This window comes from Gallinula chloropus (genome assembly GCF_964237585.1).
Source record: "Gallinula chloropus genome assembly, chromosome: 19".
Lineage (NCBI taxonomy): Eukaryota > Metazoa > Chordata > Aves > Gruiformes > Rallidae > Gallinula > Gallinula chloropus.
In genome coordinates, this window is record NC_140104.1 from 8981420 (window position 1) to 9008613 (window position 27194).

Consider the following 27194-nt stretch of genomic DNA (forward strand, 5'->3'; position numbering starts at 1 on the left):
CCTGGCCAGCACATCCAGAATAACAACCTCCTGTTATCCAAACTGTCAGCATGAAGCCTGTTCCATCAGGGAACTGGCCACCACTACCACCTCGTGCTGGGAGAGGGGCTCAGGTCCCTTCCCAGCCGTGTTGAAGAAACACTCAGCCAGGTGATCTGAAGGTCAGGATCTGGCCCCAAATCTTAAGAGGATAAACACATGCCTCTTCCCCACTCCTCCCAGCTTCAATGGGTGCAATTCTGTCACCTCCCTGATCAAATCCAGACTAAATCCACTGTCTGTACTGGGGCTGTTCCCAGGAGCTCAGGTTTAAGCACAGTTGGAATGAGCTCCACGTGTGTGTGTTTCCAAAGCGGAGCTACAACCTCACAGAAGCAGGCAGCTCACATCTACACACTTGGCCAGACTCCCAGCTGATGGGACTAAGGCTGGATCTGCTGGAGATACACCATGCCCTGCCACAGGTACAGGCAGCAAGCTCTCCTTAACTCCTTAAATTAGTGTGTACATTAAATCCCTGGAGCCTACACGACCGCACACCGGCTTTAGTCCAGAGTATTTGTTAAAGCACAGCAAAAAAACCTCCCAGCCCAAATCCCTGCAAGAGCTCCTTATGAATGGCAAGTGGATTTGTTAACAAATTCATTGCTTGGACACGTGGATGAGCTGAGGATAATGTGGCAGGTGGGTTTGTCTGGAACAGAACTGGCACCGATGCCCAGGGACTGCAGAGAGGATTAATAACAACAATCAAACACTGGTACACACATCCTGCATCAGGCAGTTCTTGGCATCACAGGGAAACAGAGCAGAGAGGAGAAAAAAAAAAAATACCTGAAATTTGGGGGTTTAAGACATTTTCATTCCCATATTAAAAGGCAAGTGCATTTCTTGTCTGCTACCATCTACGATGCATCAACTGAGCTACGTACCATTCAAGGCAGCGTAGGCTTTTTCCAATGATGTTATCCGTCTAGGGGCTACAGTGAGAGTTAAAAGGAGACAAAAAAAAAACAGAGAGAGAAAGAAAAAGAGAGCCATGAGTGCTGCAGCTTGTTTTCTTGGTCACAAACAAAGTAAAACCTAGGATGACACTGTCCCTAGCAGCTTAAAATTCCTCTGGTCCCGAGGCCCCTTGGCACAAAGATGCTAAATAATGGCCTGGTGAGCTGGGTGGATGGGCTGGGCTCTCTGCTGCATGCCAGGGAATGTGGTTTGGGATGTGCCTGACCCTATGCACACCCCTCCTGAGCTACACCACACTCCTGAGCAGCTCAAGGTCCGCACGTGCCCGGGGAAACACAGCTGAATAGCAGCACTTACGGCAGGTGCCAGAGCAGCAGCGTGTGTGCTGTCTGACAGTGCCAGAGAGGACACAAAAAGAGAGCTGGGGTTACAGGAGATGAAAAGCAAACAGGGAAATGGTGTCAGTTCTGCAGCAGCGGGGCAGGGGGGCGGCAGGAAGAGGAATCCCTAAGGAGAGGCTGGCACTCGCCACCGACTCCGAAGTGAGGAGTGGTATCAAATAGAAATGAATTTCCTGGGGAAAGCAGCAGGGAAGGGCCAGGGCCAGGATCTGCACGATGGGCAAAAGGAGGAATGCAGCAGCTCATCACCCAGAAGCCGGCAGGGAGGATGGGAGCTGCAGGTCGTGGCGTCAGGGTGAGGAAGGGGCTCAGCGGGGAGGCTCGTGCTGCCCAACTGCAGCACACTGGCAGCCACAGACTGGAGGGGTGCATGCCCAAATTTGCTGAGCAGACACATAAGCAATCTTAGTATCCCAAAATCACAGAATCCCAGGGGTTGGAAGGGACCTGGAGAGCCCATCGGGTCCAACCCCCCTGCCAAAGCAGCTCCCCAGCTCATATTGCACAGGGCGGCGTCCAGACGGGGCTGGAATATCTCCAGAGATGGAGACTCCACACCCCCCTGGGCAGCCTGTCCCAGGGCTCTGGCACCCTCACTGGGGAAAATACACATCAAGCATCTCCAGGAGGCTCAGGGAAGCAGCCACTGTGGCACAACGAGCTCTGCCAATGCCTCCAGCCCAACGTCTGCATGGGGAGAGCCCTTGGGTCCAGCGGCACAAAAACACACCAAGGTTGCACCAGGCAGCTGCAGGGGTGTCTGTTTCGGTGCAGAGCAGGGTGAGCTGAGGGGCTGAGCCAGATCCTGCACTGCTGTAGCTGCAGACAGACAAATCCCCCTGGGAGCAGCCAGCAGTGGCAGCACAGCCACTCGCTGCCCCACAGCAGGACCCAGGCAGTGAGTGAGCGATGCTGCCCATTGCAGGGTGACACCCTGCCCACCAGGCAAAATATGGGATGTATAATATGGCAAATCTTTAAAATAAAGGCAAATATGGAATGTGAAGGGGAAGAGAGGCAGATGGGTCTTGCCAGCGCTGGGAAAGCCAAGCTAGAGTCCAAGCTGAGAGGAAACAAAGTCCTGGCACAGCTCCTGCCAAGGAGGAGTGCAGGCAGGAGCACAGGCAGGCAGTGAGGAAGAGGAGCACACAGCAGCATCTTCCCAATAGGAGTCAGAAAAGGTTTATGGAAGGGCAGTGCAGCGTTTCCTTCGGTGGGAAGCAGCTCAAAGGCCTTTTCAGTGTTCCAGGTGAAAATTTCAAGATGCCATTATGAAATCAAGGATAATTAAGAAAGATAATTAAAGCTTCTTGTCCTGGTAACCCTCATGGGCTGCTCAGCTTTAACCATGGCTCATGGCTCCTGCCCTGACGGGTACAGAGCACATCCCTAAGTGCCAGACCAGAGCTGGCATGGAGCAGCATCCAGGACAAGCACCCTGACAAAAGGGGGTTCTGGGGTCTCTGAAGGACATGACAGGATATGAGGGTGGTGGGGATATGAGAGTGGGGAGGGAGGCAAGAGCAAAGCAAACACAAGGTCAGGGATGAGCTGAGTGATGGCACGAGGATGCCAAACACACAGGGAGAGGGAAAAAGTGACAAAAAGTAGGCAAAGGAAAAGGTGACTCAAAGCACAGAGGTGCTTACAAACAAGCTTTGAAGCTCCACAGCTACTCTTATTACCCTCTTGATTCTCCACCTGCAGACTGAAACCACTAACCAGCCAAACACTAAAAACCAATTCACCCTGGATAATGGGAAGGTTGATCAGAAGGAAAAATAATCCAGCTAATCCCACATGGGTTAAACATCAGGGCTGGGGCAGGGAGTGAAGGGAGAGGGGAATGGACCTCAAAAAGCAACCTGGTGATGGAGTGAGATGCTCCCTGCTCCCACCACCGCCCCATCAAGTGCTTTCCTCTTTCCTTTTTCTCTTGCTAGGAGTTTCCAGCACGAGGCACATCTCATCAAAGTCTTGCAGAGGATTGTGCTCTTGTGATTAAAAAAAATAATAATATAAAAAGGATGCCTGGATGTGTGGTGTTTTTTTAATTAAAGAACACTGCCTGCCCTACTTTATTAATTGGAGTGTGGGAAATAATCTATCAGGGTGGTAGGGAGTTTGGGGAATAGGACAGATGGAGCTGGTGTACATTTTCAATCAAAGCACAGAAAAATTAACATACAGAAAGATTTTTGTTTGTGTGTGTGTGCTAGATTATTATGCTTGATTTTTTTTTTCTTTTCCAAAGGCTCAAATTAAGCCTGTTTTGTATCTCTCTGCCTCAGGAACAGAAGAAAAGAAAGGCTAAATGCTGTGTTTATAGTGCTGGAGCATCCCTGCTTCTCACACGCTTCTGTTTCAGTGTCAAGAGATTGTTCTGCTTTCAAGAAGGGGTTTTTAAGGTCTTTTTTTGCTGAGCAGAGACCAGTGGTGGGGAGAAAAGAAGCTGGAAATGAAAAGGGAAACCTCTGAATGCCAAGGGAGTTGTGTTCCTAGGCTGGAATCCCTAGGGAGCCAGGTGGCAGTGGTGACCTTCAGGCCATCATCCCACCTTCAAAAGCAGCTGCAAACCTGCACTAACCTCCTCCAGGAGCTGGGCAGCACTGCTGGCTTTGTTAAAAAACAATAATAATCCCCTAAACCCAGCCTGATTCTCCCCAAAACCACCTGCTTCTGCAAACAGCATCCCTGCAGGCACGCACCCCCCAGGCACCTCTGCACCAGCAGCATCACTCCCCACGGCCACCCATTACTAGGGAGTTATCATCTCAACAGAGAAATTACAGATAACCTTGATCAAAAGCACACTGGGCACTCAGATTATATTGAAATCCTTGTATCAGTTTCTTTTGCACTTAAAAACTGGGTGTCCCCAAAAGAGAGAGGTAAGGAGGCTGGTCCTCCGTGGTCCTACAGCTAGTTGGGATGCTCCTGGCAACACAGGAGGTGTGCCACTTCTTAAAAGCCAATTAAATCCTGTAAATTAACCTAAAGGCAACTAAAATCATGGCAAAGTGATTTAAAAAAAAAAAAAAGTAAATGTCCCTTTTTCCTTAAGATCTGTACTTCTTGGCCAAAATTATCCACAAAACCCATAACCTCCTGTATATTGATGCAGCCAGTTCCTGGGCTTTCCAGCTTTTGCAATGCCATCCTGCTTGGGAGTAACTCCTGCTTTCATTTGAACACTCCTCTGTGAAATAAAAGTGATTTTCATTGATTTTCTTGTAATGCCAAGCATGCCCTTCAGCTGCTGCTCTTCATTTTACATGTCAGGATTTTACTACACAAGATTGAGGTAAAAGGAATACTCTTAAATTTAAATTTTTAATGATTTATGGCTAGTTGGAAATCATTAATTTTGTTAAGGCAGATGAAAAGCAATCAAAGCCAAGGCAGTGAATGTACCACTGTGTTACCACCATCCACTTTGGTGTAATGGGGTGGAAAAGCAAATAAAAGGTTAATTGCCATCAATGGGGATTTTTTTGGGGGCAAAATACAAATAGCCTTTTTCTCAAGGAGACATTCCAGTGGTAGTCTGACTACTAGAGAATAAGTCCTGCAGTTGTCTCTGATGATTTAGCAAATATGTGAAATAGTCTATAAGGAATTGAGATGGAAAGTAAGAAAAAAAAACCCCTCACCTGTGACTGCTCTTATTTAAATCCTCTGTGGGAAGAGAGGGCACAAAGCCCTGAGCCCAGCAGGGATGCTGAGACCTCCTCCTGAGCCTGCTTGGGTACCACAATACACAGAATAAAACAGGTCTTTGGGTTTGTGCTAGCATGGGCTAACCCATAGTGGGAGTGTTCAGCTGGAGAAGGGAGAAAAACCCCTGTTGTGCATCAAAAAGAAAACCAAATTCCCCTACATCTCTCTCTCTCAGGCCGTGCTGCCAGGCCAGCTGGCTGGCTGAAGGATTTGCCTTCTGATATGCTCCTTTGTTAATGGTGTGATTTGTGTCAGATCAGCGTCTCTTAAGGTTAATTATACTGACTACAGGGGAGAAAGGGGAAGACAAGATGGGGCTGGAGGAGCAGACACTGCTTGGCTCACTCCAGTGCACTTCTGGGGAAAACCAGAGCTCTGCAAAACTTGCATTGCACCCAAGGGCTCATTTAAGGTCCTGCCAACAGAGAGCTGGGACCTTGCAGCATAGCACCTACAGACTGCCAGGCTAAGGCCAAAATCCACAGAGGTCTCAGGGGACCTCCCAATTGTCTTGGCAGGGCCATACCCGGGGACCATGCCCTGGGTTGAGCTTCTTAGACAGCTCATTCTTTGTTAGAGCCCTCTCAGGCGTCTAACACCTCTTTGCTGTTCCCAGTGAGGGCACAGAAATGTTTTCCTCTCTGTCATATTTGTCTTCCCTAAATTGTGCCATCCCCATGGAGGCCAGCCAAGGAAATGGGAAGCCACCAATAAAGATGAGAACATTTTCTGCACCCATCTGTGCTCTTCCAACAGTTTGTAATCACAGACAGTTCAAACAAGGCAGGTTTGTACCCACATTTCCCTCTCATGCAGCAGTCTTTTCTCAGCAGCCAAGAAGTGAGAGACAGAACTACCGCAGCGACGCACGGGGAAGGACGCGGATCTGGGATGGGATTTCTGCAGCTGGGTTTGGAGAGCACCCTGGACACCCCCCACCCTCCTCTCTCCCATATCTCCCCTGGTATATCCACACATGGGATCCCTGCTTTCTTCCATGCAGAACACAGATCCCTGGCCTACATCAGCTCTTGAAAAATGCTGTCATTTCAAGGCACATGGGAGCAGTACTGATGGGTGATGCTGAGGCCCGCTGGCTCAGTCAGGGAAACATTGCAAACACCCCAAACGACACCAAAAGCCAAGTAGGAAGCCCAGGACAGTGGGGTCAGGGGCACCCTTCCTCCAGCTGATAACATTATTGCTCGCCATCCACAGCTTACAACTCCCTGAACACCGCTAAACACTTGGCCACTGCATCACTGAAGCAAAAAGGCATCAGCACTTACCAGGTTTGGGGATGAGTCCTTGGAAAGGCCTGCAAAAAATGAGGAAAAAAGGAGATTTTGAAATGAAACACCCCTGGGAAGCCAAGACATCTGGACCAAGCATCCTCCTGCAACCCAGGGAGGGTAAGGATCAGCCTGTGGTCCTGCTTGGGACAGCACGCACCCCCTTGGTAAGATGATGGGCAGTGTGGTCCAGCAAGAGGGCGATGGAGCCACTTTTCAAAACAGTCCCTGTCTCAAGGTGATAGCTCAATGAAGTGCCTTTCCCCTCCCACAGGCACCCATCCCTTTTGGCTACAAAACCCACAGGACCCTGCCACAAACTGCCGGTGCCTCTCCAAGCACTGCGGGTCCCTGAGCGCTGCCTCGCACCAGCAATACACCAAACAACGGTGTTCCCATCTCAGGCCTCCCAGAAAAGGAGCTGGGATTGTTCTGCCTGTACATTCATTGCTCTGAGCACAGTTTTCTCCTGCCAGTGCTTTCCCCACCACCTCTCCAGGCAGCTCACAGGAGGAAAGAGCAGGGCTCTCTATTTTGTAGCCCCCTCCTTCCTGTTGAATCATTAGCTGCCAACTTAATTGCTGTCTGGGGAGCATTTAGTGTATTTAGAGCCCTGCCCCAGTGGGGCTGGAAGAGCTGGGGGTGCATTTAGGTTGGCTCCCTCCTCTCCACATCCTGCTGACCCCTCTCACCACGTACCTCGTCACGGTGAACTTGATTTTATCGGCGACGGCCAGTATCCTCTCCAGGTTCTGTGAGCCAAAGGTGCATGGCTTCCTGAAGGGAATCCCAGGGGGCAGCCCCTCTATAATCACCGACCCTGGATTGCTCTTGATCCGCTTGTATGGCACTTGCACGGGGTATTTGATCCCCAAGGCCTCACCTGGGAGGAAAGGGAGCAGGAAGCAAGCAGTAAGTGTGTGTGATGCCAATTCAACCATGGCTCTGGCTCCAGCCCCGGCCTTGCCAAAGCATGAGCAGGCTGCTCCAGGCACCAGGTCAAGTGTTAGATCAAGGATCAACACTTTCAGGGAGCAGGGTGGGCCCAAGGCAGCCACACACACCCACAGCTGAGCTGGTGGGACCAAGGAGAAGCACCACCCTGTATGATGGCCCCCGTGCAGGGCAGTAAGAGGGATGGAAAGCTGCTGCTTTTTGCTCTGAGATGCTATTTGGAGATAACTCCATAGGTATGTTCCCCCTCTGAGGTCTGGTTGCAGGAGCAGAGAAACAGGGGGGAATCAGCTTGTTCAAAGGGTAGAGAATGGCAGGACAAGGGGGATGGAGTGAAGCTGAAGGAAGGAAGGTTTAAACTGGATATTAGGGGGAAGTTCTTTCCAGAGAGAGTGGTGAGGGGCTGGAACAGGCTGCCCAGAGAGGGGGTGGGTGCCCCGTCCCTGGGGGTGTTCAAGGCCAGGTTGGATGGGGTCCTGGGCAACCCTGTGTAGCTCCAGACCTGGAGGTTGCTGTCCCTGCCTGTGGCAGGCAGGGAATGCCCTGCAGAGCCTGGGCAGGTGCCCTGGGGCAGGAGGAACAGCATCTACTCATCCCCCAGCACTCCTGCAAGTGTTCTTTCGTTCCTTCCTTATCCCCTTCCCACCTCCTGCCATGGCCCTGCGCTCCACCATTCCACAGTTCTCTACTAATGAATTTACCAGTGTTGTTCTTTGGGGGGGAGTTAAAAAAAACAACCCAACCAACCCAGAACATGGCCAGGAAGGGCTAGCAGTGGGAATGGCTGCAACACGCTCTCCATCACAGGCTCCCTGGGAGCCATCCCAGACCTGCTGTTCCCTCCCTGGCCCTGCAAGCTGCCAAGCACTCAAGGGGGAGGTGAGAGAAAGCATCCAGCAAAGAGGAATCTGAAGTAGAAGGGAGGGATAGGGAGTAAAAAATTTGGGAGGGGAGTAAGGTGGGAATAAAATCAAGTCCCCCCTCTGGTTTCTCACCGTATTTCTTATTGAACAGGTCCTGGACTTGTTCCCGCAGCGTGTTAGCAATGTCTATTCTGGAAAGCCTGGCATCATAATTTTCTGTAAAATAAAGAAACAATTATGGCCTTCTGCTGGTAAATTAAAAGGCACTCTGTGACTTTTAAGTAATGCCATTTTTCTAATTATAGGAAAGTCCTTATCTTGCAATTAGCTAATCTCTAGAGTGGGCCATTCAAAGCCCTTAAAAATAATCTAAACAGAAATATGTTTCTTTTCCCCCTGCTTGTTTGCTAAGAATAAAAGCCGCATGAAATCGAAGATTCAGTCGTGATAATTACCAGCATTAAAGTAAAACATACTCCAAAGCCTCTCTGAAAAGCCAAAGCCTTTGAAAAGTCTCTGACCCTCTCTCTGAGAAGCCTCCCATGGCCAAGGGAAGGGATGCTCAAGCAGGGCAACACTGTCCCTGAGCCCACGAGCATCTCGCCATCACTCCTTCCCCCAACGGAGCCGCTGTGCCGGCTGCTGGTGCCCACCGAGCAGCAGTGCTTCTACAAACAGGGTTCAAGTGGAAAACCCCCAGAAAAGGCAAACTCTGAGGCTTGGAAGACTTAATTATGCATCCCGCAAGGTCAGGCAGGGAGATAAGCAAAGCTGGTTAATTAGGGCACCATCCAGAGTGCTTCAAGCCTCTTCCTTGGACCTCTGGGACTGTCTGCCCCGGCTGTGTCTTCTGGTTGTCCATCCTTCCCATCCTCTCACCCACCTCTTCCTCTCCTCCCTCCCATCCTCTGCTGACCCACGGAGCCCTGATGCCCTACAAAACTCCCTTCCCACACCTGTTTGCACTTCACAGTGGGCTGGAGACTCTGCCTCAACACCCCCCAGATGCCTCCAGGCCCTCACCTTGAAAGCTCTGTCTCTTCACAGCATCCTCCAGCAGCGCCTCGCTCGAGTCCCTTTCGCTGGTGGCTGCGACAGGGAACACAAGAGGAATGAGGTTTTGCAGTGCTGCCAAGAGGGACACACAGGACAAGCCCAAAAACCCGAGGTGGGGAGGGAAGGCAGGAGGTGAGCTGTAGGGAAACGCTCTCACTCCTCTCCTACCTAGTCCTTAACGGCCCGGCTGCCGGGCGTCTCGCAGCCTACCTTTGGCTGCCGGGCTGTCCAACACAGGCTCCTTTACACCCTCTGCCAGCAGCTCTGGTCTGGAAGACAGCAAAAAGCAGAGGGTACATGTGAGCGACACGCTGCTGCTCCAGCAACCCCCAGGACAAGGTTCCTACAGCCACAACTTCCTCACCGTGCCTGGCTAATGCAATTTTAAAGCTCCTGCAATGCAGCCAGGGGAACTCTGGAAATCATTTTCATGCCAACAGACTCTTTAGTGAGCTGATGCGATGCTCCTCAGGGTGAGATGAAGCTGGTGATGGCTGAGCAGCTTAAATCAGCAGGTAGAGGCTTTTAGGAGATATGGTCCTGCATGTTTCTCAGGGATGGGAGAAGCTGTTCACAGCTCCTTTCAACGTACAATTGGCTCCTAAAATTGTCACTTGGGTATCTGGTGCTAAAACCCCACAGTGAGGTGATAGCAGGGCTCGTTACAAGCCACACTGAAGCTGCATCACAGAGAAACAGGTCTGGTATGGGAGAAAGCCTAGAAGGTGGTCAGGCTGACCAGGGAGCTGCTGGTCTGATGCCACAAAATCTCTGTGATCCCAACACTGATTTTCTGTTTCAGCCCCACCACATCAGCTGCATTAGCCCTCTCCTCTGCAAGGGAGGCTGAACTGCCATTTGGGTGAGAAACCCCACAAACACCTAAAGACATTTTTTAATCCACCTCTGCTGGATGTGTTCCCTCTTTCAGGGCAACGTTGTGGTGCTACATTGGTCGTGGCTTCTCACAACCCCTGCAGTTCCTGTGAGATCTCCAGTGCAAGGACAGCATCTTTCCCGATGCCAGCAGCATCCCACGTGTGCACCTGGGCTTCGGCCAGAGCTACTTCCCATAAGAAAACCCTCTATGGCTCCCAGCCCCATTCCCTGTCCCACACCTGAGCATCCAGAAGGACAAAGACTCCGGATCCTCTCAATCACCCTTGGGTGCTCCTCGCTGCTGTGGGCAAACCTTCACAAAAGAGGGTTAAAAGCCCAAAAGACATCAAGGGAGAGGTAACAGCACCACAGCAACCTCTCAGAGATGGTACCCACAAGGCAACAATCTTTAGCTGCTTCTAATCAAGCAAATTTATTGAAGGTGAACAAGTGATGGATGCTCCCCAAGACACTGCACAGCAGCAGGAGCTCCAAGCAGAAACACCCTCCCCAGGAGACAGCCGCTCCACCTGCCTTACCTTTTAATGACAAACTGGATGTTGTTGCTTGCTTGCAGGATCTTCTTTAACTTTGCAATCCCAAAGCAGTTGGGGCGCCGCAGCAGGATGCCCTCTGGCAAGCCCACAACGAACAGGTCCTCAGGGTACATCAGGAACTTGGAGTAGGGAACTTTGACTGGCTCCGATATTCCTATGGCTTTCGCTGCGTGGGGACCAGAACTCATTAGTTTGCTGGACTCCCACATTGGGTCAAAGCAGCAGAGAGACGGTGTGTTGGTGGATATATACCTACAGGGATGTCCCTCTGCCAGATGAGGGGATGAGGAAGGTGCCTGGGGGTGCCCTGCCAGCCTGTGCAGCGTGGCATGGTGGGGGCTCCCCTTACCAAAAGCATCTGGACAGCCAATGCCAAGCAGCCACGTGTAGCCAGAGGTGAAAAACCAGGACCAAATCCAATGAGTGTGGCTGAGGACTCCCAGTCCCTTATTAAATCATGGGGTACATTGAGGGTCATCACCCCACGAGCTGTTCCAGATGCATCCCCAGCATCCTGAGAGCATCCCAGCACTTCTCCTTTTTCCCAGGCACGAGGGGCTGTCCCTCCCAACCCAGGGGTCACAGCTCAGGTCTGTCCCCACCTTTTGTGGACCAGCCCTGGCAGTGGCAAAAGCTTTCTGCCAGCTCTCAAAAAAAACCCTGAATTTTTCCTGCATTACAAATAACCTCTCTGAACAGGGCTGAGCAGAACATGCAGAGTGCCAGCCCCTGGTGCCATGGGCCCACCAGCCTTCCTGAGCCACACCATGACCACCCTGGGTGAAAAACCCTCTCTGATATTTCAAATGATGTTGGGGGAACCACTTTGGTCCTTCCCTCTGCGGAAAGAAGGATGAAGGTCACAGTGGCAATTTCTGGGCTGCAGCCAGTGAAAAGGCACTAAGGAAACCAAGGGGAAGAGCAGCAATAACAAGGCCCAGGGAGATTTAAAATGCATTTGTAAGCCCAGAAAGACAGCAAATGAACAAATTAGATTGCACCTTTACTCAGCTGCTGTTTTGGAAATGGTAGGTGACATTTCTGAGCAATTAGGAGAGCTCCCTGTGGCAGAGGCCAGCACTGGGCATGATGAGCGTGTGTTAATGACCATCTTACCGTATCTCGTGTTGAACAAGATTTCAACTTGTTTCCTCAAATGACTTAAAACATCCCCTATGCCATCTGCAAAAAGAAAGGAAAATAAAAGAGAGAGAGAGAAATGCACTGAGAAACCAGCTGCCTCCAGGACAAGCAATGCACAGTGAAGGCCAGTAGCCCCCTGATCTCTGGCAGAGCTGGCTGTGCAATGCTTCACACAGCCCAGATCAGTGCCAGTCCTCTGGCAGCTGCCTCCAAACTCATCCCTGAACGAGGAAGGGCAGAGATGCACCTGCCACAGAGCTGTGCTAGCAGCAAGGGAGGGGAAAATAGGGGACGAAGTAAATCCAGGCAAGAAAAGGGAGGACAGAGCCAAAGAAGCTGGCAGTGCCCTTCCATGCTGAGCTTTTCAGTGGTTGGATGCTTTGCCAATAAGGTGGGAAGCCCAGGAACCCCAGCACAAACACACCCATCTCCCTCCCTCCTTCCAAAAACTCAGAGGTATCAGGCAGTGCTCGGGGTCCTTCACACACTCACCTGCTCCCTCCATCTGCTTTTCCTCGTGCCGGGACTCTTCGCTGGAGCCCTTCTCTGTCCCTGCTGAGGAAGAGGAGGGTTAATAGTGGCCAGTGCCAGCAAAACCAGTCCAGCTATGAGCAGGAGGCGTCTGCATCCCCTGCAGCCACCCAACCACCCCCTCCCTCCCCTTGCTAAGCTCTGAGCACACATCCCCAGCGCAGACTCAGGCTGGCAGCATCACATAAGGAGCTTCCTAAGCACAGTAAACCCATCACCTACATCCAGGAGGTTTGCCCACCCTTCAGTATAGGCTTCCTGGGAGAGGCAAGACCCAGCACCCAGCACAAGTGAGAGAGAGCTGCAGTGCTGGCACAAATCTCCCAGGGTAAATCCTAGTTGTGAGCTGGGCAGAGGAGATGGGGTTTGCAGTGAGCTGTGGATGGAGAGAGACTGGGAAGGAGCAGCAGTGCTGGAAAAGCTACCAGTATGTCTACAAGAGCTCCCAGCTGGCCTGGCTGAAGCCATGACTCCAGGAGTGGGTCCTGACTCCATCACCTTGGCTCATGAATGGCCTTTCCACTTTCCTGACCCACACACAAACCACTGTGCCCCCGTGCAGTCTCCTGGAGGCTTCAGCTCTGGTACCTGTTCCTGTGTCCAGGATGTAGCTCGACTCCTCTGAGGCCATATTGGAGGGTACCGGGTCGTGCATCTCATCCGAACCGGGCGATCGGTCTGCGGACAAAACCCCACAGGCAGCTGTTGTGTCAGTGCTGGAGAGGGGTGAGGGGGCACCATCCCCAGAACAAGGTTCTGGTCTGGGCCCATTGTCAGGAGCTGAGGGAAGGGCTCCCCAGCTCTGGGAACCCTGCACACCACAGCCCTGCACCAGAATCTGTGTTCCAGGGGTGCATCTGCCTCCCCAGGATCACCCAGAGCTCATCCCTGAAACATGTGAACTGTACCCCCCCAGGTTTCTCCTAGTCCCTAGCTGTGATTGAGAAATGAATGGGAAGGAAGTTCTTTCCAGAGAGAGTGGTGAGGGGCTGGAACAGGCTGCCCAGTGAGAGGGTGGGTGCCCTGTCCCTGGGGGTGTTCAAGGCCAGGGTGGATGGGACCCTGGACAACCTCGTATCGATCCAGGCCTGGAGGTTGCCTGTGGCAGGGGGGTTGGAACTCTGTGATCCTTGGGGTTCCTTCCAACCCAGACCAGTCTGTGATTCTATGACTCTGGGGAAGGGACTGTTGCTCTACCAGCAGTGAACCTCTCAAGGTGCTTTATGCTGCACTTCCAGTTGCAGTGTGGCATGGGATTATTTTCAGTTGATTTTAATTAATTAAGAACCCCACAAAAGAAAATCCACCCAAAAATATGAGGAAAGACTCATGTAAACTCTCAGCCCAAGGGAAAAGAGCAGAAATTTCTCCTACCCTCTGCAGAAGATGAAGAGCAAAAATAGTTCAAAAGGATCTACTTGGTTTAATTCCACCCAGACACTTGATTTTGACTTCAAAAGTTAATGCTGCTTGACTTAGCTATTCCACCATCTCACTAATGCTGTCTTCCTCCCCAAACTCCCACCTCCCTGGGTTTCCCTTACGTGATCTGTATGGCCTCTTCATTTTAACCTGTCTCCCCTAACACCAGGCTCTCCAATGCCCTCAAAGAGCTATCCAAATTTAGCTTGAAATAAACCTTCAGCCAGTTTAAATACCTCAATCAGGTCACTCCTTTATCATCACCTCTCAGGATAAATAATCCCAATTTCATCCATTTCTCCCTGTAGGTGAGCACCTCTTTTCTACTCATCCTCCTTGCTGCCCTGAGCTGTACTCCCTCTGATTGAACTCCATCTTCAAATAAGGTAAGAAAAGGTGGACTCTGGACTTGAAGTGTGATCTACCCAGCACTGGAGAAGTGATAACACCTCCTCCTCCTCCTCCTGCTCACAGGCACTGCCAGCTCACCCCGTATTACCTTTCTTCTCTTCCATTAGCTGCCAAGTTGAAATTTCAAGTGTTTGATCTACCACAATACCACATTCCTTCTGCTGCCCCTGTATCAACCATACATTAAGTCCATTCTGTGATAATCCTGGAGTGACTCCCCAGGTATCACTGTACAATTGGGGTGCAAGAGATTGCACCAGGGTGGCAGGTATCACTGCCGTCCCAGCATCGCTCGCCCTCAGGCACATCAGGAGTCCCATTGCTGCCCTCATTCTGGTGAGATGATTAATTAATGTTTGTAAAGCACACTGAAAATGCAAAGTCCTAACTAGCCACTCATTAAACCCTGAGGATCATCCTACCATTTGCTGTGCTGTCTAGGTCAGCTAAGTGGAAAATGACTCTCCCAGCTTCCTCTCAAGAACCCAACTGCTTGTCTCCACCACCACTGACCTCTCTGGGCAGAACATCAGCACCACCAAATTCAGCACATGCTTAATATTTAACCTGTTCTTACAAACTGGATACCTGGGATCCTCCAAGCCCATGATGTGAAGGAAAGCAGCAAACCAGACTTGCTTTTTTCAGGGGAAAGGCAACATATAAAAGCCATGAAGGAGAGAGAAACAAGAACAAGCCCTAAACCACCTTCCACCACCCCCAGGAAACCTGGGGATTCCCAATAAGCCCCTTGAAATGATCTTTGGTGAAGAAAGGTGAGCACATGGGCAGAGGGGGACTGTGGGAGCCTGGCTAGCTGATCAAGGCCACAGCTACCTGTGCTTGCAAAAACAGCCTTAAGAATTCACCAGCAAGGGGGTGAAAATCTTGGGAATGAGAACCTGTAACTCATGGTACTTCGAAATTCCATTGTAGTGATAAAGACCTGATAAGGTGTAGATGGCCTTTTCCCCCCCTATTCTGGCCCCTAGTTACGTAACCCTCAGATGTATATAAGCAGCTACCAGCTTGAATGAAGTGAACTGATTGCTTTCAGCCATACTGGTGTGCAGTCTGTTCCTAGCGCCGCTCCGCACTGCCGGGGCCCTGGGTATAACTTCTTTTCCAAACCCTGGGTTTTGGACACAGGACCTCACAACAGGGGACCTTCTGCACTTGGGAGACACCCCACAAACTCCTCAAAGCAACACATGGAGACACTGCACACAGAGGGTACCCCAGCACCTACCTGGCACAGTAATCTGGATGATGTCCAGCTCATCCGGCTCGATTTTGATCTGCCTGATCCCACCCAGCTCTCCTGAGGTACCTACCAGGGAAAGACAAACAACAGACAGGAACCAGCAGAGCTGTGTCTGCCCACCAGTGCAGGCAGGGAAACCACAGTGCCAGCTGGGCATCCCACAGCAACAAGGCTTCAGCCCAACAGCCCAGAAGCATCAAGCCTGTGGCATGGAGGTGTTCAAAGGTTGCCTGCAGGCATGGCCTCTGCAAGCAGCTCAGCTGGCAGGAGCTGCCAGTGCCCTCAAACTGGCCACCAGCCCCCATCAAGTGCTTGTTCCCTGGCTTTCTTTGCTTAAAACAACCTGGTTCATCAACAAGCATTGGTGGGGATGCAGGAGGACCCATCCCCACAGGCACTCTTGGCATTTTTAATACCTCAAATGCATGTTTGAGACAAGCCCCTCTGCAGACAGGTGCTCTCAGAATGCCAACCACAGCCACATCCCACCAGGGCACAGCCAGCAAAACTCAGTGTGGTTTGAAGCCTCACCAGACAGGGAGCCTGCAGTGCCATAGCCACCCCACAGAGCCCATCCCAGGAAGATGCTGCATGTGGTGCTCAGCCCAGCTGGCTCTTATCTCCAGATAAATACCCTCATTTAGGGTGGGACTGATTCAGCAAGGTGCTGAGTCACAGCTTGCAGCTTGGGCAGGCAGAAGAGCAAGGCTCAGCATGGCTTTGCCTCTTTGGTGGTGATTCAATGGGGCCAAGCACCCAAAACAAGGGAAAAGTGCTTCCTTCTCATCTGCAGTCCCCAGGGCACCAACACCATGGATTTCTTTCAGTTTTTTAGAGAAGGGAGCTCCAAGACTAAAGACTTCCCTTAGCACTACATTTAGGCATTTCCTTAAGTCTTGTTATTTCCATTTATGCACTTTTGGGATCCAAGTGAAGGGTCCCAGGGTAAGTCCCTTCATCTCCACATCTATCAAATGGGGATAAAACCCTGAGAGAACTGCCTCATGGGGCAACCAGGTAACTTGTGCCACATGTCCAAGGTACTTTGCAGGCAGCTTTCCCTAGTACCCCCACAATATCACTATTTTGCAAGGAAAAACAAATTATTCCTCACCTGGTTCACAGCTTTCAGAAGCACTACACTTCTCAGACCTGGAAAGGAAAGGCAGATGAGAAATGATCAAAGGGCAATAAAAAGGAAAGCTTAAAACCCAGTGGTGTGCTGAGAACTGACCCGGCAGGAGGGAGAAACACCAGAGCCCCCTGCAATGCCAGGCAAGGGCTGTGGAGGGGTCCCTAGGGCCACTGCACCCATGTCAGCAGCAGCACAACATCTGTGGCTGCAAGGGACAGCCATTGCCTGTGGTTTTCTCTGCAACCAAGCCCTGCTCCCAATCCCTCCCCAGTCCTGCACCACCACTGATCACAGCCCTGCCTCTAGACACTGATGGATGTAACCACAGCAGAGAGCTCCAGAAAGCAAGAGAGGGTTTCAAGCTCAAATCCTTGTTGACTCCATCCCTCTGCAGCAGAGAGCAGTGCATAAAGCATCATTACCATGTGGTTACTCATGGAGCTAAAGCAAACAGGGAGAAAGGAAAAAAAGTCAATTGATTTGGTAAATATTTATTCTGCCCAAAGCTTTTTCTCCCCTGAAAACTGGGCACTCTCCCAAACTCACATCTACAGTTAACTTCCCATGCTCAGGGATTTACACAAGGTGTTCAGCATCCAAATGAGATTACTTGGCATTCTCAGGACTCCTCCATAACGCTGGTCCTTCAAGAAGAAGGAAAACCCTTCTGAGCCAGCACCATATCCCCTGTTGGCTCAGGGAGATGTTCAAAAGCACTTCTCACTTGCCTAAAGCCACTCAGCAGCGTCAGCAGGACAAACTATGGGCACTGTGAAGGAAGCCAAGAGCGCTCTTGAAATGTTCTTCCTCTATTCAGTCTGGGTAAAAGGGATTTCTGGTCTAAAAAGTTCTGTAGCTCTCACCTCAGAGTCCTGGGAAGGGTTTTCACCTCTCCTGCTTCAGGGCAAAGCCAACCTTTCCTTTGAGAAATCTGTGAGGGGGGCTCCCTTCCCTGGGGAGTGAGTTACCCTCCACGGGGTGTGGAGCATCTGCACTGCCCCTTCCCTGGAACTGGACTCTCTGGAGTCCACTGGAAATGCTCTGTTCCTAACCAGGGAACAGAGGTTCCTCATTTGCAGGGAGAGCAAAGTGGGATTGGAATACCCACTGGGAGACTTGGGGAGATGCCTGTTTCCCCTGTGCACCACCGCTGCGGGTCACGACTCCCTTGCTAAGCAGAGGTGCACAGGAACCTGGGGGCCCTGGGGGGCTGTGGCCTGATTCAATAAGCACACACAGAGCACAAATTAGGAACGAGTCACATACGTACACACAGACAGGATAAACCCTCAGGGACCCCAGGATGACCTTCAGTTCGTGCCAGATTCACACCAGTGGAAGGTGCTCAGCCCAGCCCCAGCCCAGTGTGGGCCACATCAAAGCACCACCATGAAGAGGGTGATGTGAATCCAGCTGGGTACAGACCACCCCTAAACCTCCTATTTTTCCCCCCCCCCAAGAGGGACTTGAAAAGCAGTTTTCCTGCTCTGTGCAACCTCTACCTGGCTCACAGCTACGAGCAGGGCTGTGTGGGGACCATGAGCCTTCAGCTGCCCTCAGAGCTCTGCAGCAGCACACCTCAGCTCCCACCCTGGCAGAGTGCTCCTGCAGAGACAGGCAGGGCCTGGGTGTGTACCTATTGCTTTGCAGAAACCAGCTCGGCCTCCCATCCTTCCACCTCCTTGTTTCCAGTCACACCAATTTAACTGCACAGTGGGACCTTCTGCGGCAAAAATTAAATGTCCTAATTGCAAATGTTAACAAATGAATGGGAAAACAAGAAGCCCCAGGCCAGGTTTCAGCCCTGCAGTGTGTTTAGAAGCCAGTGATATTTGAAGCATCACCATTTTCCCTGGAATCCAGCATGCAATGGATGCTCTGCTGCTCCCCAAGTCTAAACAACTCCAGACACGGAGTGATTCAGCAAGGTGCACAGAACAATCAAGAGCTGCCTGACCTGAGCATCCTGGAGATTCAAGTTTAAATCCCCTTAACATCAGTGAAGCACCTTCACGACCATGCCCAGGTGAGTCTCTGGCCAAGGCTTTCATGGGGTATGATTCATCCAGTGAGACCTGGACAGGCTGGAATGCTGGGAGAAACCAGATGAGGTTCAACAAAAGCAAGTGGAGAGTCTGGCACCTGGGAAGGAATAACTGCTGGAATCAGTACAGACTGGGGGTGAGCTGCTGGAGAGCAGCTCTGTGGAGAAGGACCTGGAGGTCCTGGTAGATGACAGGGTGGCCATGAGCCAGCAGTTTGCCCTGGGGGCTGAGAGAGACAATGGGATCCTGGGGGGCATCAAGAGGAGTGTGGCCAGCAGGTCACAGGAGGGGATCCTCCCCCTCTGCTCTGCCCTGGTCAGGCCCCACCTGCAGTCTTGTGTCCAGTGCTGGGCTCCCTGGGATAAAAAAGCCAGGGATGTCCTGGAGAGAGTCCAGAGGAGGGACAGAGATGCTGAAGGGCCTGGAGCATCTCCCCTCTGAGGAAAGGCTGAGGGAGCTGGGGCTGTTCAGCCTGCAGAGAAGAAACTAAGGGGGGACCTTCTTAATGTTGATAAATATCTGAAGGATGGGATGCAGGGGGAAATGGGCAGCCCCTTTTCAGTGCTCTGTGGGGACAGGACAAGGGGCAATGGCTGCAAGTTAGAGCACAGGAAGAACTTTTCCCCAGTGAGGGTGCCAGAGCCCTGGGACAGGCTGCCCAGGGGGTTGTGGAGTCTCCATCTCTGGAGATATTCCAGCCCCGTCTGGACGCCGCCCTGTGCAATATGAGCTGGGGAGCTGCTTTGGCAGGGGGGTTGGACCCCAGGAGCTCTCCAGGTCCCTTCCAACCCCTGTGATTCTATAATTCCTCCAGCCTAGTTTAAATGGTTGGATGGGGCTGGCTCACCTGGTGCACTGACCTTGCTGCTGCTGAAAGGTGCTGGAGTGACTCAGCCAGCGCTGCTCCAGCACAGACACCCCAAAGGCAGCCACAGCCACCAGCCTCCTGGCAGAGTGGTGCCATGGCTCTGCTTTATCACCACAGCATTTGGGGTCACTTCTTTGGGGGTGACAACTACACGCTGAGCACCGACTATTTCAATACACAGACAACATCAGCACCCAGAGCAAACCAACATTGCCCATGGAGACCCCGTCCAGGCAAGCCAGCCCAACCATGTGCTCATCTTAACCCCCTGCCCATGCCTGGGGCTGGCTCTGCCTTGCATCAGTCTCCAGTGTGGCACAGCTTGTGGCACTCAGCCAGCAGTACAGGGAAGTGGGGTCAGGCTCTGCAAAGCACAGGGAACGTCACTGTGGGGTGACATGGGGCATGAGTGACACCCATGGGGGAAAGGGCGAGATGAACTTGGCTTGGTTCATTTATCCAGGCCTGGAGGTGGGTGGCCCTGCCTGTGGCAGGGGGGTTGGAACTCTGTGAACCTTGGGGTCCCTTCCAATCCAGACCAGTCTGTGATTCTATGATTTAGCAAAATAAAGTCTAGGTGAGGACATGGTGGTGTCCTGCTGCAGCAGGGCAGCATGGTTGTGAAAGAGCCATCCCAGCCTTGCAGGGTAAAATGACCCCCAAACACTCCTCTGAAGCTGGAGATACACAGATGGCTGAGACATGCCTGTCTCAAGGACTGGGCAGGGCCAGAGGTCTCTGCCCTCCAAAGCTGTGAGAGTGCAGCTCCTGCAGCACTGCTGGGCTCGCTTGCTGCCTGCTCTAATGCTCCCCCAGCCAGGGCAAGCCCAGCTTTAGGGGCACACAGCAGCCACATCCGAGGGGACAAGCCTGAAACAGCCCTGGGGAGAAACAGGAGGAGACTCCAACCCCGCCATGGTGGAGCCACCTGTTGTGGACAGGGCTGGGAAAAGGCTCCCTTCCCTGCAGCACAGCCTTGCCTGTCAGCATCACTGCTGCCCTGAAGGAAGATACCTTCTGGATCTCCTAGCACAGGTTGGAAAGCCGTGCTGTGCACTTCCCAGGCCCCGGCAGCATGCTACAGACCAGCCTAGCTCATGGCATGGGTGTACCAGAAACAGGTGCTCTCATAAAAAGGCTACTGCCCTGCTGAACTCTATAACCCCACCTTTATTAAAACATCTGTTAATCTGCTATTAGTCTCCCTGTGAGCTTTATAAACAAGTAACACTTGTTACAAGCTGGGCTGGTTCAGCCTGGAGAAGAGAAGGCTGTGGGGGGACCTCATTGCAGCCTTCCAGTCCCTGAAGGGAGCAGAGGAACGGGAGGGGAATCAGCTTGTTCAAAGGGTAGAGACTGGCAGGACAAGGGGGATGGAGTGAAGCTGAAGGAAGGAAGGTTGAAATTGGATATTAGGGGGAAGTTCTTTCCAGAGAGAGTGGTGAGGGGCTGGAACAGGCTGCCCAGAGAGGGGGTGGGTGCCCCGTCCCTGGGGGTGTTCAAGGCCAGGTTGTCTGGGGCCCTGGGCAACCTTGTGTAGCTCCAGACCTGGAGGTTGGTGTCCCTGGCTGTGGCAGAGGGTTGGAACTGTCTGATCCTTGGGGTCCCTTCCAACCCAGACCAGTCTGTGATTCTATGATTCTATGAATTAGCAGGATGTTGTGTTATGGTGCTGGCTGAGGGTGAATACTTGGGCCATGCTTTAACAGCAGAGATCACTCCTGCAGATAGTCTCAGGACACAGCCCAATTTCATCAGTTTTGGACAAAATCATCGATTCCAAACGTTGCTACTTTAGCTGGCAAAATGATGGGGGTGCCAAGTGCCCCCTGTGCCAGCCATACCACCACAGCGGGGCTTGGGGGAGGCAGGGAAGCATCACCCTTACAGCAGCACAGCAATAACTTGCTGGGCCACATTAATGCCCCCCCAATAACTCCAGGAGGGATGTCACTTTGCAGCAGCCAGGGGACAGGAGTGCCACTCACCTGCTGTTGGCCTGAGAGGTCCCCGCCAGGTCCAGCACGGCCCCGCGGTGTGGCTCAGGGGAGATCTCCCCAGGGGGGCTGGAGGGCTCCAGCTTGGTTGGATCTTTGGTAAATTTGCTTCCTGGTGCCACAGGGCAGGTTTGGAAGGAAAAGCAAAACCAGAGTTAGCAACCAGAGATGCCAACAATGCAGCTTGGCCTCCTCCATTTGTTCCCCCTCTGATTCCCAGAGCTGGGGTTGGGGCAGGGGGCAGCTTTTCAGGAGTCCCCTGCTCACAAAGAGAAGGGCACAGGTTTAATCTGGTTTACATGCTTAAAATAACAGGAAGGCTTTTGCTTAAACCTCTGTGTAACTACAAATGCACTAAGAAGCCTTGCTGGGGATGGAGCACCTCTGGGCAAGGCTGGTTGCTGGGACAGGGTGCCAAGAGGTAGGGGAAGGGGGGTGAGAAAACCCAGGCATGGCTAGGACCATGGACCAGTGTTGCAGGAGCAAGCCCCAAAGCAGCAGAGCCCTGTCCCAAGGGAGGGGATGGGTGCTGAGCAAAGCCTAGAGCAGTGTGTCGCAGGCAGCTCCATCCCAGCAGCTCCAAGCCCCACATGCAGTGGGAGAAATCTCTGCTGAAGTGATGCTGAGGGGAACAAAAGCATCCTGTCACCAGGAAAAAACCCCTCCCTCCCTTCCCTGTTCCTCAGCAACCTGAAAGGAGCTGAAACGAAGCCTCAGCAATGACCTTGGAGATGAAAAGAGTGATCTGAAAACAGGGTAGGAGATGAAAATCGGGCAGGGAAGGTGAGCAAAGAGCTGAAGGATTAGTGCAGAGGGGGAAGGAGGGAATGAAATTATGCCACGAGGCTGCAGAAACCACCTAGGTGTCTTGTTCAGTAGCTGCTGCCAAAGGCTCTCTGCTGGTGTCCAAGTGCCATCGCCACATCCCCACCCTTCCAAAACATGTCCCATCCGTGGGAACGAGAAGCCTCTTTCCTTTCAGCTCCAGCCTGCAAGGAAGGGCAGGGCTCTGGCAATGGCACCAGCAGCAATATAGAGCCTTAAAGACACTATTTATCTACTGACAGTCCAAAAGGCCCCTTTTAATTTGTGCTTTCTATGGACCAAATCTTGTTCTTGCAGCAGCAGAGCCTGCCTGAAGCTGCTCCCCAGGGGAGCAGCAAAAATAGGTTTCCTAGCAGTGGTGGGTATTTTAATTAAAGGGTGAGCAAAACTGTACAGGGAAGCTTTGGGATCCTTCACAGTCGGCAACTTAAAATACAGCTCTGCTCAGAAAATAGTGTCTTTGCAAAAATGGCACCTCCTGACTCAGCAGATGCTTTTTTTTTCATCTCAGATGTGCTGATGCGAATCACAAAAAGCCAGGTTGAATGTGTTTCGCTTCTGGTTGCCCTGCAGGGACCAGGCAGGGAGGGGGAAGTGCCATCATCCACCCCAGTCCTGCTGGATTTGCTTCCTCATCTCCTGATTTCCACTTGCACCACCCTGCCATAAAACCCCCAAGCTCAAAGCACTTTGCTTTTTCCATCAGCAGCTCTTGATGCTTGTGATGCCTCCCCCTGATCCCAACCACTGTGGATTTGCAAGGAAAATCCAAGCATCCCAAGACACAGAGCAGTGCTTTAGCCCTTTAGGGGGTGGGGTAAAGCTTAAAAAAATCCTTCTCTTCAGAAAAATATAATTTGTGGGGCTGGAGACAGAGAAACTGCCCCCTCATGGAGGTGGGACACCCTCCAAGCTCTGCTGGATGTCCCTTTTGTGTGGTTCTGGCATCATCATCCCCAGGGAGCACCCTGGGCTGGGGCTGTCATGGGACCAGAGGGGTTAATTTGGCCAGTGAAGATGTCAGAGAAGGTGGTGTTGGGAAAGCTGCCAGTGTGTGGGGTTGGCAGCTTGGGCAAAAAAGCCAAAGCAACAAACAACAGCCCCAAAACACGTCTTTACTTGCAAGCCAAGCCCAGACAATCCCTGAGCAGGGCTGGGTGGTGATAAATTGGGGTGCAGTGCCATAGCTCAGGCAGAGAAGCAGGGTGGTGGGACAGAGGCAGCTGCTGGAGCGAGGGTCAGGTTGGCCCACTGTGCCAAGAAGCACTTGGCCTGGCTTCTCCAGCTCCCACCAAAAGGAGTGAAAGAACAAGGCAAAGGAAGCCAAAAAAACCCCTTGCTTCTTGGGGGTTTGTCCTTGAAAAACATGGATTCTCATTGTTTCTCTTTTGGAAACAGCCAGTGACTGAATGATGCCAGCACTTCCCAGCCAAAAAAGAAGAGAGACTAATTTACCAGTGAGGAACCCAGCAGTGATTGTCCTTCCTCCTGAAAGCACAGGCACACCCTGTGTGCTACCTGTAGCTGCAGCTCAGCCCAGCACAGGGAGCCAGCCCAGCCTCACACCCCAGGGATTTCCTGCTTCAAACTTCAAACCACAGTTTAAGGGGTGCACAGCACTGGCACCAAGCAAGGCAAAGGCAACCTCATTGCACTGGGGTGTAGGGCATGGCCAAGTCTTCTCCTGGGTGGGTGAGAAACTCCCCATGAGCCAGCAGTGGCTCTTGCAGCTGGGAAGGGTGATGGGATCCTGGGCTCCATCAGCAGAGGGGTGGCAGCAGGGACAGGGAGGGGATTGTCCCTCTCTGCTCTGCCCTCCTGAGGCCCCAGCTGGAGTCCTGTGGCCAGAGCTGGGGCCCCAATGCAAGAAAGATGGGGAACTGGTGGAGAGGGTTCAGAGGAGCCACAAAGATGCTCAGAGGGCTGGAGCAGCTCCCCTACGAAGAGAGACTGAGGGAGCTGGGCTGGTTCAGCCTGGAGAAGAGAAGGCTGTGGGGGGACCTCATTGCAGCCTCCCAGTCCCTGAAGGGAGCAGAGAAACAGGAGGGGAATCAGCTTGTTCAAAGGGTAGAGACTGGCAGGACAAGGGGGATGGAGTGAAGCTGAAGGAAGGAAGGTTGAAATTGGATCTTAGGGGGAAGTTCTTTGCAGAGAGAGTGGTGAGGGGCTGGAACAGGCTGCCCAGAGAGGGGGTGGGTGCCCCATCCCTGGGGGTGTTCAAGGCCAGGTTGGATGGGGCGGCCCTGGGCAACCTTGTGTAGCTCCAGGCCTGGAGGTTGGTGTCCCTGCCTGTGGCAGGGGGGGTTGGAACTCTGTGATCCTTGGGGTCCCTTCCAACCCAGACCAGTCTGGGATTCTATGATTCTCCTCACTGAGCATAACTACATGTCCTGCCCTTTCAGTGCTTACAGGTGACAGTATTTCAACTCTGCTTCTCTGGATAATCTTTTCATTTTGGGGGCAATAAATCAAAGGATGTGGAGAACCTACCTGTAAAAATTCTCTCATCAAACATCCTAGGAGGGAAAGGAAAAAAAAGGGATTAGAAAGACATGCTTCTAATAACTGAATTTTAGGTTTTATTAATGAGCAGCATTAAACCAAGTCAAAACAGTCATTTTATTCATTCTCTAAAAAAAAGGGATTGAATTTTTCAGCTAAGAAAAAAAAAAGCCTTTTAGCCTGTTGTGCAACCAAGCAACCTTACAGCACATGCTGTATGACTAAAGCACCCTTAAATCTGCTTATAAGTCATTCTTTTAATTTAATTAACTTATTAAATGAGGCTGCTATAGGCTGGCTTTACCAAAAGAGACAGTGGGACTGAAGTAGCTGTTGCTGGACCTTCACTTCACAATACAGACTATCAACCAGATGTCACCTGTCTCCTGAATACCATATTTTGGTGCCACCCCCAACCTTGCTCATGTGTTCAGGGGCACATCCTGGGGCCTGATCCAGCTTGGTGTAGCCACAGCTGTGAAGGACAAAGCAGCTCCTCCACTGGCTGACATCTGGAAAGCTAATTCCTTTTAAGATGCTCAATGATATCCGTGATTTTAGTGCCCTTGGGAGCCCCAGCCAGGGTTTTTTCTGCCCCATAGTTTCACACCTCTAGCAGGGGAACACCACCAGCACTGCACAGACAGGGACTGAATCAATCAATAAATAAATACATTATAAAGCAGAATTTCCTGACAGAGAAGCTGCTGTGGTTTAGCCCCAGCCAGTGGCTCAGCACCACGAGGCAGCTCGCTCAGCCCTCTCCCCAGCAGGATGGGGAGGAGAACAGGGGAGCCAAAGGCAAACCCTGAGGGGTGGGGTAAGTGCACTGTGCTGGGACAGCAAAGGGAGGGGGAAATAACACCAGGACTTAACAAATCTACACAACTGGTGATACATGATGCAGTTTCACACTGAACCACACAGCTCAGACTGCACAGCTCAGAGCCATCCCAAAGATGGACTGTCCCCAAACAGCACATCCTGGAGACATGTGTTCCTCCCTCACCAGCCCCCTTTAAGCTGAGCATGATGCCACGGTATGGAATACCCCCTTGGGTTAGTTTGGGTCATCTGTCCCAGCTGTGTCCCCTCCCAGCTCCCTGGGTGTCCCCCACCCTTCTTCCCCTACAAAGAGAGGCTGAGGGAGCTGGGCTGGTTCAGCCTGGAGAAGAGAAGGCTGTGGGGGGACCTCATTGCAGCCTTCCAGTCCCTGAAGGGAGCAGAGAAACAGGAGGGGAATCAGCTTGTTCAAAGGGTAGAGACTGGCAGGACAAAGGGGATGGAGTGAAGCTGAAGGCAGGAAGGTTGAAATTGGATATTAGGGGGAAGTTCTTTGCAGAGAGAGTGGTGAGGGGCTGGAACAGGCTGCCCAGAGAGGGGGTGGGTGCCCCATCCCTGGGGGTGTTCAAGGCCAGGTTGGATGGGGCCCTGGGCAACGTTGTGTAGCTCCAGGCCTGGAGGTTGGTGTCCCTGCCTGTGGCAGGGGGGGTTGGAACTGTGTGATCCTTGGGGTCCCTTCCAACCCAGACCAGTCTGGGATTCTATGATTCTTATTAGCAGGGTAGGATGAACAACTGAAAAGTCCCTGACTGCTTGGCAACAACTAAACCATCCCTGTGTTCTCAGTACTGCTCCCATCCCACCTCCCAAACACAGCATCCACAGGCTGCTAAAAAGGGAATTAACTCTAATACCAGAAGTAAAGAGGGGTTGTGTGGTGCAGAGAGAACACAGAATCCACTCCTCATACTCCAGAGTAAACACAGGCACCAAGACAAACCGCCCTGCCTGTAGGCCACACATCCTCATCATCCTATGTACAGGATGTGCAGAGGTGATCACTGCAAAGCAAGCTGGAGGGGAATACCTGTGCATTGTGAATATTGATGCTAATCCTCTCTCCCAGAGGCACTGCTCCCATTTGTCAAATGCCACTGGAGAGAGTTGCACTCTAACTGGAGGGTCCAGTTACCACCTGAACTAGCAATGGACTTACAACTGGGTGGCAGGGCTCAGGAGTGACTGTAGTACAGCCAGACCTGCCACAGTCTCACAAAAAGGGAGAGATCCACCTGAAATGGTTAGGGTGGCACTGGCAGTGTCTGCATGGACTTAAAACTGGGTGGCAGGGCTCGGGGGGTGACTGTAGTACAGCCAGACCTACCACAGCCTCACAAATAGAGAGATGGAAAACAGAGGGTTGGGGCAGGAGAAGCAGGGAGAAAGTTCAGCTCTTTTCCATAAAAAAGGATAAAATTAACTTTGGGCATCAAAACAAATGCTCAGAGCATAGAGGGAACACAGCTTAAATCCCCAAGCCCACCCCCCCAGACCACCCACCTTCTGATGACAAAATGGTC

The 27194-nt window shown here is 52.0% G+C and overlaps 1 protein-coding gene across 1 annotated transcript in view; it reads right to left on the reverse strand.

Annotated features, from left to right (window-relative positions):
• GTF2IRD1 (GTF2I repeat domain containing 1) overlaps positions 1–27194 on the reverse strand; it is a 73350-nt gene that overhangs the window by 7659 nt on the left and 38497 nt on the right. The window contains exons 10-23 of the mRNA XM_084273329.1: positions 24820–24845; positions 21496–21616; positions 16574–16611; positions 15445–15525; positions 12951–13040; positions 12324–12383; positions 11805–11870; positions 10671–10854; positions 9463–9521; positions 9220–9285; positions 8329–8412; positions 7079–7262; positions 6377–6405; positions 933–980 (exon numbers count right to left, since the gene is read on the reverse strand). Coding sequence (XP_084129455.1) covers positions 933–980; positions 6377–6405; positions 7079–7262; positions 8329–8412; positions 9220–9285; positions 9463–9521; positions 10671–10854; positions 11805–11870; positions 12324–12383; positions 12951–13040; positions 15445–15525; positions 16574–16611; positions 21496–21616; positions 24820–24845 — 1136 coding nt within the window. The remainder of the gene's footprint in view (positions 1–932; positions 981–6376; positions 6406–7078; positions 7263–8328; positions 8413–9219; positions 9286–9462; positions 9522–10670; positions 10855–11804; positions 11871–12323; positions 12384–12950; positions 13041–15444; positions 15526–16573; positions 16612–21495; positions 21617–24819; positions 24846–27194) is intronic.